Source organism: Apodemus sylvaticus, chromosome 9 (genome assembly GCF_947179515.1).
Source record: "Apodemus sylvaticus chromosome 9, mApoSyl1.1, whole genome shotgun sequence".
In the NCBI taxonomy this organism is placed as follows: Eukaryota; Metazoa; Chordata; class Mammalia; order Rodentia; family Muridae; genus Apodemus; species Apodemus sylvaticus.
The window spans coordinates 93,689,006-93,708,333 of NC_067480.1; the positions used below are offsets into that span (position 1 = coordinate 93,689,006).

Below are 19,328 nucleotides of genomic sequence, written 5' to 3' on the forward strand. Positions count from 1 at the left end.
ACCACTGATTTAGCCCAATTCTTCCTGTGCATTTCTGTTAATTTAGGTAATTCCTAGCATGCGCTTTCTCTCTAGAATTTATACTTATCTGTACATGTTATCATTGCTGTGTGTCTGTCCTCCCTGAACAGTATCCCCCAAGAGCGAATTTCATGGAGATTTGTCAAACTGACCCAGAGTCCTGAGGAATATTTTTAAGTTGCTTACTGTTTGCTGTTCTGCATTTCAACTATCAACACATAGATCAACACATTAGATTCTTGTCTAATATTGTAAAGGTCTTGACACTGGGAAATTGCTTTTGTCAGATTTGGTTGTTATGGAGTGTTCAAATCTGTGTTCTGCATACAAAAGCAATAGATCCTTACTAAACACCGCTGAAACAATATTTATTTTTGCAGAGTAGAGTATAATGCTTTATGCCCTGGAAAGCTCACCTATGAGGAATAATTCATTGAGTCTCATAATGAGCTTTTATGGAAAGTCCCCATTTTGCAGGAAAAAAAAGTTGCAGTCATATTGTTGCATCACTGAAGGGAAGCACACAGAGTAAGAACTCATTCCTAGTCCATGATGTGTTGACCTAATGCTGCTTGTATTCTAATGCTAATTTGGGGCTCCCAAGGCTGTTTGCCCGAAGAGAGAATCCATACAGAAAACACTGAGTGGCCCTCAGTTGATTGTGATTTGTGAATAAAGATGTCAACAGCCAATAGTTGGGGAGAAGAGTTGAGTTTTGGTGGGCTTAGAGGAAGTTCAGAGGGGAGAAAAGAAGGAAGACACTATGGAAGAAGAAGAACTTGTGGGAGTGAGGGAGAGAGAGAGCCGCCATGGGATAGGAGTAAAGAAAACATGACCACATTGGCTCACCAATTGGAGCTAAGAGCAGCCCAGATGAAACTCAGTAAACAGTAAGTAAGAATTTAGTGTTATCCATAGGGAAGTGGATTCTAACTGCATGGAGGGCAAACAGTTGCCCAGCTATTGTGCTGCATAAGGCATGCTATATTTGAAATATAAAGGCCGTACGTGTCTTTCATCTGGGAACATAAATGATCTAAGGCAGAAAGAAATCCTGTGCTGGGATTTTAAAAATATCATTACAACACAAGTCCTCTGAGTATAGATGTTCATGAATGCTCTTTTATACTCTCCTGTCTCCGTGAGAAAGGGTAGCATCGTTTCATCTGTGTGAGCACACAGAATGGGGAACATATGACTGGAGGTGCTGAGTCCCTGTCATGTGTCATAATTCTCTTGGAATTTTTTAAAGCCTCCTTCTGAGATAGGGTGGGGCTTCAGATGGGAAGTACTAGGCTTGTGGTCTGATAGGGAGAGGGTAAGCACTGAAAGAGATAGATCTTGTATTGAGTTTAGCTTTACTGTTTTTCGTTTGGGAAAACTTGCAGTGCTCAGATTCATCAGAAAGGGGCTTAATTTTAAGGCAAAACCATGAGTTGTTATTGCTCAGTTTCCAGTTGGTTCTGCAGTTAGTGTTAACTCTGGACACAGAGTAATAAAAATGAATATGGTGGGTGGTGTAGGCAACACTGTAAACCCCTGAGGCTCTTAAAGAAGGTTTCAATTTCTTTGAAAACACCCTTTTTATTATGATCTACAATGTAACAAAGGCCAACCAATTTTTCTTTCTTTTAAAACAACTCCCAGTAACATACCTAGGGCCTATCATTTAGCTCCTGGATATAATATGAAAGTTATTTTTCTCATCTTCTGTGCTTATTGGACAGATTTATGGACAAATTTATTATGGTGCAAATCTGTAGCCAAGTGCTGTTGCCTAATACTGCACCAAGAGACAGATACTTCCTGGTTGCTGTGTAATTTGTGCAGTGACATTTCACATGTTAAACAACATTCTGTCAGATAACAAAGCGAAAGGGAGCATCTTCAGTGAGAAAATCTTGTGTGGCTGTGATTTTTCTCCATCTGCTTCTGAACCAGTCCTGTGTAGCAGGTCATGCTTTGCAAGGCCAATAATTCTGGTTATTTAGTCTTTCCTTGCTTCATCGATACATTGTTCTACTTGACTGCAGACGTTTTTGGGATGTATACTGTGGGCCTGCTGATTTCCTTTTGAGGGCATCCATCTCTGCTCTGCATTTCTCCTTGTCTTCTTTTCAAGATCCACTAGAAAGCTCATCTCCTTTACCAAACAGAAACTTTGTAATTTTATGAGGTTTCATTTGTCAATTCTTGATCTTAGGGCATAGGCTATTGGTGTTCAGGAAAATTTCCCCTGTGCCCACGTGTTCAAGGCTCTTCCCTAGTTTCTTTTCTATTAGTTTCAGTGTGTCTAGTTTTATATGGAGGTCCTTGATCCACTTTGACTTGAGCTTAGTACAAAGAAATAAGAATGGATGGATTTGCATTCTTCTGCATGCTAGCCACAAGTTGAGCCAGCACCATTTGTTGAAAAGGCTATCTTTTTTTCCACTGGATGGATTTAGCCTCTTCGTCAAAGATAAGGTAACCATAGGTGTATGGGTTCATTTCTGGGTCTTCAATTCTATTCCATTGATCTACCTGCCTGTCACTGTACCAATACCATGCAGTTTTTTTTTTTTAACACTATTGCTCTATAGTACTGCTTGAGGTCCGGGATGGTGATTCCCCAAAAAGTTCTATTACTGGTGAGAATAGTTTTTGCTATCCTGCGTTTTTTGTTATTCCAGATAAATTTGAGAATTGTTTTAACTCTATGAAGAATTCAGTTGGGATTTTGATTGAAATTCTTAAACAAATGGATGGAACTGGAAAAATATCATCCTGATGAGGTAACCAAATCACAAAAGAACACTCATGGTATGCACTCACTGAAAAGTGGATATTAGCCCAGAAGCTTGGAATACCCAAGACACATTTCATATCAAATGATGCCCAAGAAGGAGGAAGAACAAAGTATGGATCCTTGGGTCCTTTGTAGAAAGGGGAAAAATACCCACAGAATGAGACACAGAGACAAAAGGTGGAGCAGAGTCTGAGGGAAAGACCATCCAGGGACTACGCCACCTGGGATCCATCTTATATACAGTTACAAAACTCAGACATTATTGTGGATGCCCACAAGTGCTGGCTGACTGGAGCTGGATATAGCTATCACCTGGGAGGCTCTTCTTGTGCATGACAAATGCAGAGGGGGACACTCTCAGCCAGCCATTGAAGTGAGCACAGGGTCCACAATGGGGGAACTAGAGGAAGGACCCAAGGAACTGAAGGGGTTTGCAGCGCCACAGGAGGAACAACAATATGAACTACCCAGTACCCCCAGAGCTCCCAGGGACTAAACCATCAACCAAAGAGTACACATGGAGGGACCTATGGCCCCAGACACATAGGCAGCAGAGGATGGCCTTGTTGGACACCAAATGGGAGAGAGGCCCTTAATGTTGGAAAGAATTGATGCTGTAGTGTAGAGGAATACCAGGACAGGGAAGCAGGGGAGGGTTGTTGGAGAAGGGGAGATAGCTCATGGGATTTTCAGGGGAGGGGGAATCAGAAAAGGGGACAACATTTGAAATGTAAATAAAGAATATATCTAATAAAAAAGAGAAAGCTCATCTTAGTGACAGGTGTCTTCTATTTCAGATCTTTCCCCTGCACATCTCCTCTTCTTGATGCTGTGCCTTCATTCTTCCAGCCTGAAGCCATCAAGAAGTCTGTACAGAGAGTTCTCTTGGGTCTTTTGTTTCTTCTGTCCACATTTTTACTCCCAAATCTTCTGATGCTAACACACACACACACACACACACACACACACACACACACTCACACAACACTCACACTCACACTCACATGCACACTCACATATACACACTCACACGCGCACGCACACACGCACTCACACACACTCACACACAACTCACACACACTCACAGACACTCATACACATGCACTCACACACACACACACACACACACACACTGAATAAAGAGATGCAAAAATCAGATCACATCTTACAACCAAATCCTCTGATGCTAACACACACATACACTCACTCACACACACTCATACACACTCACACACACACTCACACACTCAAACACACACATTCACATACACACTTTCACACACAAACACACACACACACACACACACACACACACACTGAATAAAGAGATATAAAAAACAGATCACATCTTACAACCAAATCCTCTGATGCTAACTCTTCAGTAAAATAGTATAAGGTTACTGGGACTATTTTAAAAACTTCCGTTTTGTTTGACTATTCACAATTGGTTTTGGTTAAATTGTCAACATAATGTTCTCATGGTGGGAAGCATTATAAAATACAGAAAAAATATGAAATTATTTTAAGTATTTTATTCCAAAGAATTTCTGTAGAAGAGTCTCATAGGTACTTACTTTTCATAAACAACATATCACCTAATACACACCCAAGGCTCCTTCCTGCTCTTTATTACTTGGCACTAACTAAACTCTGGATATTTCTATTTTTATTTCTAATTTATATGCCAGGTTTACATTATTTGTTCTAAAGTCCAGGAATATTACACATATTAATAGCAAAGCATTTTCACTGATTTTTTTAATGAGCGGCTTAAAGGACTTACAGAAAATTTCTCTAACATTGGTTTCCCAAGGTGATCTGTATCTTTATTTACCCTTGAGGTTTTTCTTAAGGACACAAAATATTCCCTGCTCTGTTGACTTCTGGCATCCAACTTTAGGAGGGGTTAGACGTGTATGAATGGGAGAAAAAGGCTGGTAATCTAGGCAATAGCTAATGGCTTATCTTACTCTTAGGAAGACATCTTCTTCTCTCTTTCTCTTGGCAGTGCTATGCGGGGCACTCAGCATTCTTTATGTCCTATCCTTATAGAATTTACAAACTTATACCGCTTTGTAGACAATTGTAATGCTCTTCCCAAACTGTTTCTGTCAGAAATCAATGCCTTTTAGTTCATATTTTTCATGGTAGCAAATGGTTTGAATATCAATGACAAAATATTAACACATAACATGATATAACTCTTTCTTTTTCAATGACAAATGCATAAACAAACAAACAAGCAAAAAACAGCTGTGTGGGACCTTTCCCCAGAGTTACCATCCCTTAATCTCTTTATCTCCTCGATTTAGATCTATTGCACTTTCTGGCGCCCTCTTATCACTTGAATCACACTTTTTGTATTTTTCCTTTTTATGTTTGCTGTGCTTGATCACACACTCTTTATGTAAGTAAACCAGAGGACAAAGTCTATGCTAGGCTTTTCTGAAATTTTCTTTGTCAATGCAATTAATCTAAGTCTCTTTACCTTAGCCTCAGGCAGACTCTTCACACAAGGGCAAAAAGCAGCCACATTCTTCACCAAAGCATCCTAAGAATAATCTGCATGCAACATACTAAAATTCCTCTTCTCTGAAACTTTTACAGCGAGGCTTCCAGAGTTCAAATCACCCTCAGCAACAAAGTCTTCCATATTCCTACTAGGATGGCCCCTTAACTCCCACTTAAAGCATTCCACTGCTTTCCTAACCCAAAGTCCCCAAACCCACATTCTTCCCAACAAAAGCATGGTCAGAACTATCACAGCAATGCTCCAGTCCCTGGTACCAACTTCTCTCTTAGTTAGGGTTTCCATAGCTATGAAGAGACACCATGACCAAGGCAACTCTTATAAGGACAACATTTAATTGGGTCTGGCTTACAGGTTCAGAGGTTTAGTGTATTATCATCAAGGGGGCATACATAACAGCATCCAGGCAGGCATAGCTTGGGAGGAGCTAAGAGTTCTATATCTTGATTTGAAGGCTGCTAGGTGAAAATTAACTCTTCCACACTGAGTGAAGTTTCGAAGCCCACCCCCATAGCGATGCCACACCCACTCCAACAATATCTAATAATGTCACTTCCCATGGGCCAAGCATGAACAAACCACCACAGTAGCCTAATGTTAAAAAAATCATAAATGTCAGCTCTGTTATTTGTTTACCAAAGAATTCTAATAATACTCCATGAATCCCTACATAAAGAATGACACACAAATAATATTTTCAAAAGTAAGTCACACCTTACCCCAAGTTAAAGGCTGCATATACATTTTCATACCTCTATATTTTGCTCAAGTTATTCCAACCTTCTGTCCACATTTGCCATGTAGTATATGACTCATTTCTCAGCATTAGGCTAACGTGTCGAACTTTCTATGGGATGCTCTTGAATCCCTCTTGGGACAGTACCAGCCATGTCTACCTTTCTGTAGCTAGACTACTTTGCTAATGTATGAATCTGCTCCTTTCTTTGGGGTCCTTTTGTGTGAGTCAAGAGATGCCCCAGGTTTGGGATTTATGTATCTATTCATCCTTGAGGACAGAGAAGGCATGGTGTAACTTGAATGTGATGCTTTGGCATTTTAATTGGTTAGGAAAATGCTAATGATTGGCTACAGCCTGTAATGAATGAGGTATTCATGAGATTACAGATGATCAAGACCCCCTAGCCTCCGATACGTTAAAATCCAACACAAAATGTCATGTGGACAGAGCCACAGGACAACAATATAGGATAAAATACCAACATTACACAAATATATTTGTCTTTTCAGAATTTCAGAAAATGTGTATGTGCTCATTTACCCACAACTTCTCCAAGATCCATCCTCACCTCCTTAGACATCCAACTTTGGGTAAAGCAAAGCAAAGCAAAGCAAAGCAAAGCAAAGCAAAGCAAAGCAAAGCAAAGCAAAGCAAAGCAAAGCAAAGCAAAGCAAACCAAACCAAACCAAACCAAACCAAACCAAACCAAACCAAACCATCCACCAAGTCGAATTTGTACCATTCAAATATTCTGGGCTACCCATGTGGCCCCCTTTTATTGAAATATGCTCAACTTACCAGGGGCTACACTCATATAGAGAAAACTGACATTAAAACGTAATCAACGCTCCTGATATAGAGCAGGAGCCTTAAAACAAGACCTGTCCCAATCCATCTGATATTTTGCACAGGGCGTGTTTATGACTTCTGTTGGTCATTTTGTCAATTCTCTGCTGTGCTAAACCCTTGAGCATACCTCCTTCAGAGCACTGATTTGGTAACCAGTAAAATGTATACATTATTTCTTTACCAACATTTGAAATAGTTGAGGAGTCAACGTGGGGAGGAGAATAAGAGTCAACAATTAGGTGCGGAATGGAATGGAGAGCCCTCTTCAGCACTGTACTCGTGCGCATGCGCTTTGTGCACACTAAGCTTCTCGTCAGAGAAACCAGAGATTGGTATGGCTTGCTGTGTGATGTTATCTTTAGCAATGTGTTTAATGTTTTGAGCCTAACCTCACTTGTAAAATGGCAGTGCTGATGAACTGTGTATATTAAAAGAGAAAAAAAATTTGGGTGTAGTGTCTGGTAGCAAAGAAGTGAGCATGCTACTCTCATTCTAGAAGGAAGCCCTCAGTGTAGACTGAGAAAACACCAGTCTGATCCCTCCCCTCCTCTGTCACCATCCTCCCAAGTCCTGTATGCTCTGATTTCCCTGCAGGTAGTCTGAGCTGTCCGATCCTGGAATCACTGTGTTGATGTTGGCGCCCCGTCAGCTCCTGACGACTCCACGCTCAGTCGTTATAATGAAGACTCTATCACTTGTCCAGGTTCCAGTTGCCGCTGCTATTCCTGGCATCAGCCATGGTTTCAGAGCGACTTGAAGTAAAAGGAGGTAATAGAAGGCAGGACTCCTGTGGGTGCCCTTAGGAACCGCTGGAATGTCTGTGCATATCTTTGCGGCTTTCTGGTTAGCTGTTTGCCTGTGAGCTTACAATCCACGTGGCTCTGGATGAGAAAAAAAAACTTAAAAAAAATAAAAATCCTTGGGCTTCTGGCAGCAGAGTCTCCCGCTGTTACTCAAAATGCCTCTTTCTGTACAGAAGGTTTCCCTCTCAAGGTTGTAGAAGTCTACATTAAAAACTAACTTTTTAAGTTACACCTCAAGTAAGAGATTTGTACTGTTGGAATTTGCTATGTTGTGAAGTATGTGTTCTATGACTGAGTTACATCCCCAGTGAGAATTTGATATGTTGTATGTGACATGATTGCATTTAGATTTTGGGAGAGCAAATACATTCATTCTTTAAGTGATGCACATTTAAAGAGGCAGTGAAGTTTTGCTATGCCCAGTAGGTCTTCAACTTATGTGCAGAAAAGGAACTCAAGAAAACATGCTAGTCTGGTAAGGGTAAGTCTTCCCTAGGTGGGGAAAACAGGAGTGGTTGTTTTATTTCCTGTTGCTATATTTTCTAAAATATTTGCGTAGCAGTTCCAAAGCAAAGAAGCCCTATGTATGTACAGGAATAGATATACACATTTGTGCACACACATATATGTATTGAAAACAGTTACATGTGTGTGTACGGTTACATGTATATGTATGAAACAAAGTCAGGGCATTGGGCATCATGAATGCAAGGGTCAAGTGTCTTACAGACACCTATGGCTGCTGGAGCTGCAGTGATTGTTAAGATGGCCTTTTATGTACCTATTTGCAACTCAGTAGTCTAAGGTATTTCCTTCATCCCTAACTGAACTCATGTAACTTCAACGTGGTTTCTTTGGCGAGAAAGCCGGGTGACTGCATCTGTTCCTTTGGATTGTTGTGAAGCACAAAAGAGATCATGATAAGAAAGATTCCTGAAAAATCACAGAGTATTGTGTTCAGGAAGATGGAGAGACGAGCTTGAAGGATGAATTTATGGCAGCTCTGCGGGAAGAAGAATACAAGTGTAGTGAAATCTGGGAGTATGAAATGGAAGGGAGATGTGCTACTGGTTGGCTTACCTTGATGGCTCTAGGTGGATTTCTTGAGAAGCTCTGTATTGGTCAGGTATATTTGTAGCATGTAGCTACACTTGTCTCTCAGGATCTAAATGAACCACAACTTACTGAAGCTGAGTCAGTGTCAAGTGAGGAATAAAAGGCAGAAGAAAATGTGTCCCAGTAAGCAAAATAAGTCAAGCTGAAATGTTTGTGTGCCTGGTTATGTATTAATTTCTAATTTAATTCTTAAAGCGTGTCCATAGAGGGAGTGCTCTTTTTATTTTTATTTCATTTTCATTATTATATTATGGTATATTGTTTTAGTTTATTAGTAGCTTACAAATAAGTAAGCTGAGTCAGAGAGATTAATTTCTCTTGCAGCTACAAAGCAAAGTTTCTAGCAAGCTAAGGTGTGTGCCTTCCAAGCTGAGTGCTAGGGGCTGGCTTTGCTAGCTAGAAGGCTTGCCTTGGTGGTGGCTACTGAGCAGAACACACATGACTACTGTACTGAGGCAGAGTTGGTTTTAGTTGTCCATTTGGTGCTCTCTAACAGGCTCTTGCGAACAATCAGAGTGCATTGTGTTTGCGCCTCTATCTTGAAGAGCAGCCCTAAAACAGAATCAATTATAACACTTTTCTTTCTACACACGGAAAATAACAAAGAACGGGACATCTGCATGAAATCAGTTTTCTACTAAGTAATGGGAAATCAGGTTCTCTGATGCCTTAGCTGAGGTTTCAGATTTCAGGATCACACTGCCACCTAGTGTAGAGAGAGCATCTTCCTTTCTGCAGAAAGTAGAGAAATGTGTAAGATGCCACAGGATGCAACGTATGGGAGTATGTTTAAGGTTTCTCCTGAGAGAGGAAGGGATTTCAGGATTAATGATCCTCCTATGTTTTATTAATGGAGGTTAGCATGTAGGAGCTCAATTTTATTATTAATAGCACTGAGTTGGTGAATGATGATAGAATAAAGAGGAGACATAGGTAGGTGTCTCTACTTATTCTACTATATATGTATTTGTATGTGTACGTGGACGTGCATATGTATATGCATATTTAATTGATTAATTACACCATTACAGTTTATTTATTTATTTATTTATTTATTTATTTATTTATTTATTTATTTATTCTCTTTACATCCCGATCACAGCTTCCCCCTCTCCTCCCAGTGCCCCTCTCTCACAGCCTCCCTCTCCCTCTCTCCTTCTTCTCGGAGAAGAGGGAGGCCTCCCTGGGTACCAAGCCACCCTGGCACATCAAGTCATTGCAGGACTAGGCACATTCTCTCCCGCTGCGGCCAGACAAGGTGGCCCAGTTAGGGGAACAGGATCCAACGGGAGGCAACCAAGTCAGGGCAGTCACTGCTCCAGTTGTTGGGGGACCTGCATGGAGACCAAGCTGCTCATCTGCTACACATGTGCAGGAGGCCTAGGTCCAGCCTAGGCTTTCTCCTCAGTGGGTGAGTCTCTGGGGGCCCCCAAGGGTTCAGGTTAGCCCACTGTTGGTTTTCCTATGGAGTTCCTATCCTCTCCCTGACAGGTACATTTTTAAAATAGATATCTTGTATGGAATGTATTATTGCATATGTCTTTTCATTATCTCCATGGGTCTCAGGAAGTCTTATTGGTTAATCTGATAATTATTCAAAAATCCTAATAAGCAAATATACATTTATAGTCTGCGAGGTAGTCCCTGTGGCAACAAAGGGGAGGGGCTTAAAGGCGATGAAAACATGACTTGAATTAGCAGAAGCCTTCAGTGGGTCACCACCACCACCACCACCAGCAGCAGCAGCAGCAGCATTTTGGAGCCTGTTAGAACACAAATTTTGGACCTGCCTTAGCTCTTCTGGGGCTGGAGTCCCGTAATCTGTTTTAAGTATCCTGGTGGTCGACTCTAACGTAGCTTTTGGCTCCACTGTTAGGAAAGAAGCCCTGCCAATAGATGGAGAGCCATGCTGATGGGCCAGTGTGCATGGTTTGGAGGAAAGCAAACGAGTCTTAGGGCATGAACCAGCTGCTGTGAACTTGGAGACCCACAGGCAGCAAATATAGCAACAGCTCCCTGAAGCATGTGTGCTCTGGTGGGGGGCAGATTGATTTTTCTCTTCCTTGGAGACCTGGAAATGATCATATTTTAGAGGAAGCAAAAATAACACCCTGAAAAGCTTTTGAGGTTGGCAAGTTCCATGTTGCGGTGTCCTTGGCATCCCCGGCTCACAACGAGAGGACATTTCTTTGTGAGCTGAGCAGTTGCACAGAGGGATGAGCGTACCACGGGGCTCTGCTCGCCTGCTCCGAGTCTAGATGATTAGGCTACAATTACGTGCACAGAACCAAAATAAGAAGCAGATTTAAAAATAGAGCTTTGATCAGGGTGGAATTTCAGTACAGTAAAACTGAACCCAACACAGGACACTGGGAGCCTTAGTTTTTGCAACTCTCTGATTGTTAATCAGCGCCTCAGCCAGAGATTTCTATGATAACTTTCAGGCTCTAGCTGTGGCCAATTTACAGCACCCTCGTATAACTCACATGTGCTACCAGGCACTCTGGATCTTTTACACTGAAAGCAAAGGCAGAAGAATAAAGAATTCAAACTCAGTTCCATTAAGAAGCTGGTTAAAACACCCCTGTTTATTTGAAACTGTAGAGTAATAGAATGCGGCGGTCACAACATCTTTAATTATTGTCATCAGGTTATCACTACTCAATTTAAAATCACATTTAAAATAAAAACAGATTCTCATGTGGAAACAAAGGAACTTGCCCCACTATTTGGTGGGTTTTCTGTGATGCCTGAAGTCTTGTGTCAGGAAGTAAGAGGCATTGTGTCGATTGTTTTCCAATCCAATGATATATATTTTTTTTTTGGTCTAACCATGACTTGTAAGTCATTACTGGTCCTGACATCAATATTTTGAGCTAGTTATCTTTATTAGAAAAGGGAATAGGAAATGAATCGGAAAAATGGAGTATAGCATGTTTATATGCATACGTGTTATTTTCTGAAACCTTTGCTTTAGTTTCATGTATGTGTATAAGCTGTTCAAATGGGTCTCTCCTATCATCCAGCCACACTGGAATCCCTTCCAAAGGCATGCCTGACTGTGCCACTCGGTACCCAAAGACTTATGGTAGTTTCCATGACAACCAGAACAAAGTCTAAACTCCTTAGTATCATTCAGGATCCTTCACCAAGTTCCTTCTATTGGATATTTCATAAAAATTTCCCATATATTTAGTTGTTCAAGTTCAAAACCAGGAATATATTTTCTCTGTGCCCTCCACCCCTCCACTCCTCCTTCATTCCACCCCTCTATTCTACCCCTCCATCCCTCCAACCCTCCACCCCTCCACCCTCCACCCCTCCCTCCCTCCACCCTCCACTCCTCCATCCCTCCACCCCTCCCTCCCTCCACATCTCTATTCCTCCATCCTTCCAACCCTCAATCCTCGATCCCTCTACCCCTCCACTCCTCCATCTCTCCACCCCTCTACCCTTCCACCCCTCCACTCCTCTACCCCTCCACCCTTCCACCCCTCCATCCCTTCCTTTCCAACCTACTTGATCAATCTTACCATAATTTTCATCCAGTCTTCATTAACATCAGCGTCCTTAGAGCACCCTTCCCTGGCCCCTCCATCTAGACCAGTCTCCACATCTCTCTCTAGCAAACATTTCCCCAATGGTTTTAATTAAAGTTTTGACTGACATTGTTTTATAAAGGTGTTTAGTGCCTGTCTCCACAGCCACATGAAATCTGTCTGTAGTGGGAAGTCTGTGCTGTAACTGTAGAGTTGAGTTAGAGTTTGCAGTAGGAGAGCCATGACTAAGTACCAACTGTCTCTAAGCTCAGCTGGTCAGTCCCCGCGTGTGATTTCTTCCTTCTATAATATAGTCTGCTTTCTCTGCCTAAGATGTGCTGGTCTTCCCCAGTCTCTTGGTAGGCTTCTAGCCACGTTTTCAGATTTCATCCCCTGATGAAAGACTTTCCCATGCCTGTGGACTGAGCTCACCCTTGTTGACAGTTATTTTTATTCTCAGTAATGTAAGTTGTTATTCTTTTCCCTATACACCATGATTTTCCTCAGGGCAGGTGTGTAGTTATTTGTGCTTTTTGTCTCCTCAGTTATTAGTATGTATTTGGTGATACAGTTATTCCATAAATATGTGTCAAATGCTTGGACAAACAAATGAAAGAAAATGGATGTTCAAGAAAAATGACTGACCATGATCCCTAACTTAAATTATAAAGAAATAAATCATTGGAGAGCTGGAGAGTTGGTTTAGTGGTTAAGAGCACTGACTGCCCTTCCAGAGGTTCTGAGTTCAATTCCCAGCAACCACACCGTGGCTCACAACCATCTGTAATGAGATCAGATGTCCTCTTCTGGTATCTGAAAACAGCTACAGTGTACTTACATATAATAAAGGAAATAAACCATTTTTATTTATAGACCAGGAAGGATAGTGTGCATATATACACTATAGGATCTTTGTGTATGTGGCGGAGAGTTAAGGAGTGTGCAAAAATAATTATTCTATATAACTGATTACTTGAAATGTCATGTTTTCTTAATGAATTTATGATCTGTTGAGAATGACAAGTTTTCCTTTTCATTAGCCTTTCAGGGACAGATAGGTAAAGTAAGGGGAAACAGTGTTGATGACAAAAAGAAAAACAAAACCAAAACAAAGCTATCTCTGGTGAGACGGCTCCGTGGTTAAGAGCACTTACCGCTCTTGCAGAGGTCCTGAGCTCATTTCTAGCACCTGTGTTTATTGGATCACAGCTGCCTGAACCTCCTGCTCCAGGGGACCCGATGCCCTCTTCTGGCCACTGCAGGTAACTGCAGGCATGTGTAAAATCCCACACATGTACACATAATTAAAAAAAAAAAAAAGAAAAGAAAAAGAAAAAAAAGAAAAAGAAGGAAAAGCTTAAGGCCCTTTGACTTCAGGGTACAGCTTGATCCAAACAAGGATAGGGTGTGGTGTTTGATCCTTCTTCCTGTGAGAATTTAATGTCACATTAGGAAATATAGTCAATGACAGCTAAGATGGATGGGACAGACAAAAGTATCATTAAAGGTTGTATATAGCTTTGTTTTCTCAGGATATACATTTTTGCCTTCACAGAACTGTTAACTTGTTATTCTCTATTTAAAATAAACAGCCAGCCTGGCCAGAAGCGCTGTCACTTACGGGCTTAGTTTGCGCTCCGTTCTTTTATCTTTTATTTAGCGGCTCATTCACCTGCTTTCTTATTTTAGGTGTAAAGAACTCTTCAAAGTGGCGTGGGAAGGGGCAAGCACAAAGGCGAGTTCTTTCAAACCCTTTGAAGGATTGCCGAAACACCTACGTGCCCAGGAAAATTGCCTCTGTTCTTTCTTACAGATCCACAAAACGCAGAGCTTGTATAGAAAAGTCATTGCTTTTGGAAGATGCCTTTCTCTCTGAAGATCTAAGGCTGGCTTGTTTCCCATAATTTCAGGCCATTAGGAAGCTCCCGAGAAGGACGTTTTTTCGTTTTACATAAACGTCAACTAGCTTAAACAAATAAGCAGGTCTCAGGCCATTCGCCGTTCTGAGCCAGGGCAGCTGCCTCGGAGACTGGGAATTTTGATAGAGAGCAAGGTCTGTGGACAGCACCACACAGTAAGGAGAAATGAATGTCCCTCTCTGGGAGGGAGAGGGGACCCCACCCACCTTCAAATGAGTAGGCTAGAGGAACAAAGCCATAGAAAGAGAGCCTGGTCAAGGTCCAACCAGAGACTCTCCAGCAAGCTGAGAATGGCCAAAGTAAGAAAGACTTTACTGAAATAACAAACAGGTAAGGGATTGGGAGATAGCTCAGCAGGTAACGCTACTGCCTCACAAGTCTGCGGACTGGAGTTTGGCTCCTGGAACTCATGTAGTAAGAGAGGCAGAGCCGGAACCTACCTGTAATCTCAGCATGAGGGGCAGATCCCCAGTGAACTCTGGGTTCACTGAGAGACCATGTTTCCTTAAATAAAGTGGCAGATTATGGAGGAAGACACTCAGCATCAATTTTGAGCCTCGTCAGGTTCCTCTATAGCTACCCCATACCCCAACACATGCAAAAACATGTCTACACATACAAACACCAAAAAGAAAACAGAATAAAAATTTAATGAGTCAAAGACGTGAAAATAATTCAAGGAAGAAAAACCTCAAAACTATTAGGCACCACGATTTACGGAGATGATTGGCCCACCTGACTCTGAGTGCGGGTGTTCTCCGACACTTGTATCCTCCGAGATGAAACCGGAAGTAGGGCATCCTGTTTTGCTGGACAGGGGGGCCAAGAGTCCTGTTGCTCCTGAGGAGTACTCAGGTTCAGGAGGCCTGTGCACGTGTGACAGTGGTGTGGGTACACACACCTCCTCTCTAGGTCTGTGATCATAGTAATTCACTCTCTGTTTGTTTATGGAGAAGAATGCGTTGTGTGCTCCCTGAGCTATTCAATCCCATACTATTAATCCCAGAGACCGAGAGCGAACAAGTCAAAGGTTTGAGGTCATATCGTATCAGGATTTCCCTTGGCGAGGGAGGGAGCTGGCTCGCAATGAGTGGCATCAACGGCACTGACTGACGATGTGTAGGTGATCTGCCTTCACGGGTGGTTGTGAGATTCGCACGCTACTCTGCTGCCGATGCGGGGACAAGAGAGGGAGGCACACAATGACTTGTTATCAGGATAAGGATGCTGGCGATAAGTTTGGCATGGCATCCTTGTTCTTTGCCAATCTCATTTGGTTTCCTCAGGAACTGCTGTTAAGGAACTGCATTCGTCCCGTTTAACACATGAAGTAGTTAAACGTGGGGAGGTTAATTACGCGGCTCAAGTTCATATAACTGCTAAGGCAGAAGAGGTGGGGTTAAACCTAGGTAGACTGGTCGGCAAGGCTCCGGTGAGCCCCCACACCTCTGCCTCAGAATAGGCAGCTCTTTGCTGGATCCTGTGGCCACTAAAAGCCTCCACTGTGTTCTCAGAACAGCTCTCAAAGCCTCTACTGTGCCCTATAGCTCTTCTAAAAGCCTGCACTGTATTCCTATAGCAGCTTGTGCATTTCTCTGGTGAAATTCCCCCACATCGTGGTTTTTTTGTTTTTTTTCTTCTTCTCAGCAAGACTTAGCTTTGAGCCAGGCACACCCCTGGCTGGGCCTGGGCTTACAGGCTGCCTCTCTCCACCCCTTTCCTTTGCTTCAGCTTAAAGAGTTATTGCGTGCCTCCAATTCACTCTTTTTGCTTTTAGCCCTGTGAGGGGCAAGAAGGAGCAAGCTTGGAGTCCAAGAAGGAGAGAGAAGGGGTCTTGGGGAGTAGGCACTCCCCTCTAGCCCCTTCCCAGCAACCCCTATAAACCAAAGAGAGCCTACTGTGAAAATGGAGAACTTCTGGTAAGCCCGCACCTCTGGAGGGAGATGGGTGAGGATTTTTGCAGCATTAGTAGCATAAGGGGAGGTGAGAGACAGTGAGAACTAAGGGAAGAGACAGATGAGATTGTATAGCAAGTACAAAAGCATGTGAAATAGCAAAAGAAGAGGCAAAAAAAAAAAAAAAAAAAAAAACCCAAACAAACCCAGAGATAAAAGAAAGCAGAGATAAGGTTAGTGTAGAAAGTGAGATAGTGTGAAATCAAGCCAGGAATGCGTTTATCCAAAGAAGAATTCCTAAGTGAGTTTTCAAAATGTAAATAAAGGCACTTAATATGCCTTGGGATTTGATTGTCTGTGTCAGTCAGATTTGGCAGGTTTAAAATATGAAAGTAGTTCTATATGAAGAGATTCCTGTTTGGGTCATTTTTCCCCCTCTCTCTTCTTCAGGAAAATTCCAGTTTTCTTCCTTGTATGCAGTTTTCTGGGACCCTGGGTATCTGCAACTCCTAAGCGTCGTCCAAGTAAGAGCCATGGCTTATGGAATGTGAAGTAACTCTTGCCACCAGAAGCAGGCAGGATTCTGATGAGCAGGGCTGTGGTTGAGTGAAGGCTGTGCTTCGAACGATCCTTCACACGGTCCCTCTTTGATTTGCAATGGGGTGAATGTTTGGTTGGCTGGTTCCATGCTCAAGGTTGAGCCTGGAAAGGGAGTCTCAGCTGTAAGCTGGTAGGCAGGAAGGACAGCCGTGCTTTCTCTAGGGACGGACATGGTGCTTCTTTTGGATGGTGAAGGTAAATATTGAGTGAGTACATGGATGGATGGATGGATGGATGGATGGATGGATGGATGGAAGGATGGATTTTCCTTCCCAAGGGGTCAGGAAGCTAAAAAGAAAATATTTGATGTTCTTTAATGGGTAGGGCAAAAGTTAGGTGTGTACTGAAGCACTCTCTCTCTCTCTCTCTCTCTCTCTCTCTCTCTCTCTCTCTCTGTGTGTGTGTGTGTGTGTGTGTATGTGTGTGAAGTCTAAGAGTCTTATCAAGGCAGGAGAGGGTTTTTCAGCTATAAGAACTCATTTTTGGTGGTGACAATTTCCCAAGAACTGCACTTGTCTGGCTCAAGGATGACACTGTAACACCATTGTAAATTTAGAGTTGGTGGTATTTAAGGAATATTTCTAGCCCAAACCACCAGAAGTTTTCCAAACAGGCTTCTTATGCCATGCCATCCAGGATGCTGTGCAGCTCTGGTTCCAAATGGAACAAATCCCCAACTGCTCCAGGCAGGAACATTCCCCCATCATAAATCAGTTCTCTAGTTCCGTACCTTGCATCCCTTCCTGGAGAAGCTGAAGGTGAATGGATTCTGACCACTGAGGCATTGAACTCACGGCAAATGAATAGCTTACAAGCAAGTGTGCATAACATTGTGCTTTAAGTGGATGCTTGGTTATTGATATTATTATTTTAGTATTATTTAACATCAGATTAATGAATCGTCGTACTGTAGTGGAGGCATTGGATGACATGGTATTATGGTATTGCTTTTGCAGGATTTCCTGCCAATTCCATTTCTAATGGTGGAAGTGAACTGTGTCCCAAGATCAGGATGGGCCAGGATGACTTGCCAGGCAAGTAGCGACGTATCATACCGGAAATGCAAGCTTTCCAGATATAGTTTGGAAAGGGATAGAACCAGTCTCATTTTCAATCTCTCCTTTTTCTATTCCCTTTCTGTAGGCTTTGACCTGATTTCTCAGTTCCAAATTGAGAAGGCTGCATCCCGAAGGACTATCCAGAGGGTGGTGGGATCCACAGCATTACAAGTGGCTTACAAGCTGGGAAGTAATGTAGACTTCAGGATTCCAACAAGGTAACCTATCAGAAAGACTCTAGTTACCTTCCTTAAGTGCGTTTAGAAATGTTTACAGCTATTCAATGCTAAAATTTTTTTTCTCACTGCTTTGGTATTTCTTGGATTATTTTATTTTAAGATAAAGAAGGCCTTTGATTACAGCTCAGTAGTAGATCACTTATCCCCAATGTATTAGCCAATGGGTTAAATCACCAGAACTTCTAAAATAAAAGTAAAAACAAAAAAAAAAAAAAACAAAAAACAAAAAGAATGTGTTCATCTATCATCAATCATTAGCATCTGAATACTTCTCTTCATGCTAAGTTTGTAATTTACTTTCCATTCCAGGAATAAAAACACCTCTGAGACTATTATACATCAATTCAGGACACGTTCTTAGAATTTTGTTTTCTGTTTTTCTGTAATTTGTCTGGTTTCGACTCAAAGGACTCTCTGTGAACAGCACCAGCAGTGAAACATAAATTTAACTGGAGGCCACGGTGTGGTTTTGAAGGCTGACAGTGGAGCTGTTCAAGTGTCCTGGTGCTGAAATAGAACCACAAATGTGGTCGTAGCTCCTGGATGGGGCCAAACAAACAAAATGGAAACGACTGTAACAGAAACACTGGCAGGGCCATGCACACAGCTTTTACTTCATTTCCTTCCTTTCCTAGAAGTAATCCATACATTCTTCATAGCTGAAGTTCTGTGGTATATGTGAGCTGAATAGGTTATGCCATTGTGATGAATACCCTTCAGTGATCTAGGTCATGGGTCATCAGCATACCATGTGATCAACATGATTATTATATGCTTTTGGAGTTTTTATTGTTATTATAAGTTCATTGTACAAACTAACAGATTCATCATGCAGTTTTTATAAATGTATATCATGAACTCTGTTGGTATCCATTTCCAAATTCCACCTCATTTCTCCTTCTGAAACAGTTCTCATATGCTTTCAAGAATCTGTGTGTATATGTATGTGTATGTATATGCACATGCACATGTATATGATATGTATATGATATGTATACGTGTATATATTTATGAATGTTACATATAAAATGCTTTAATGCACTGTGAAAATAGAGCTAAGAGTCCTTTGGTAGATAAAAAAAATATAACCTTATTGGGCACTAAGATGCATAGGAAAAAACAATTAACCACAGTAGTGAAAGAATATCCTATACAAATTGTGTATTTCTTGGATGTTTTTCAAGAATCTTATATAATATTAAAACAGAAGGTAGAAATTCACATTTTAAGCT

At 41.7% G+C, this 19,328-nt stretch overlaps 1 protein-coding gene across 1 annotated transcript in view; it reads left to right on the forward strand.

Annotated features, from left to right (window-relative positions):
• The first annotated feature begins 16,188 nt into the window (after positions 1–16,188).
• Positions 16,189–19,328, forward strand: part of Col9a1 (collagen type IX alpha 1 chain) — an 83,078-nt gene continuing 79,938 nt past the window's right edge. The window contains exons 1-4 of the mRNA XM_052193268.1: positions 16,189–16,223; positions 16,650–16,723; positions 17,756–17,833; positions 17,943–18,075. Coding sequence (XP_052049228.1) covers positions 16,210–16,223; positions 16,650–16,723; positions 17,756–17,833; positions 17,943–18,075 — 299 coding nt within the window. The 5' untranslated portion in view covers positions 16,189–16,209. The remainder of the gene's footprint in view (positions 16,224–16,649; positions 16,724–17,755; positions 17,834–17,942; positions 18,076–19,328) is intronic.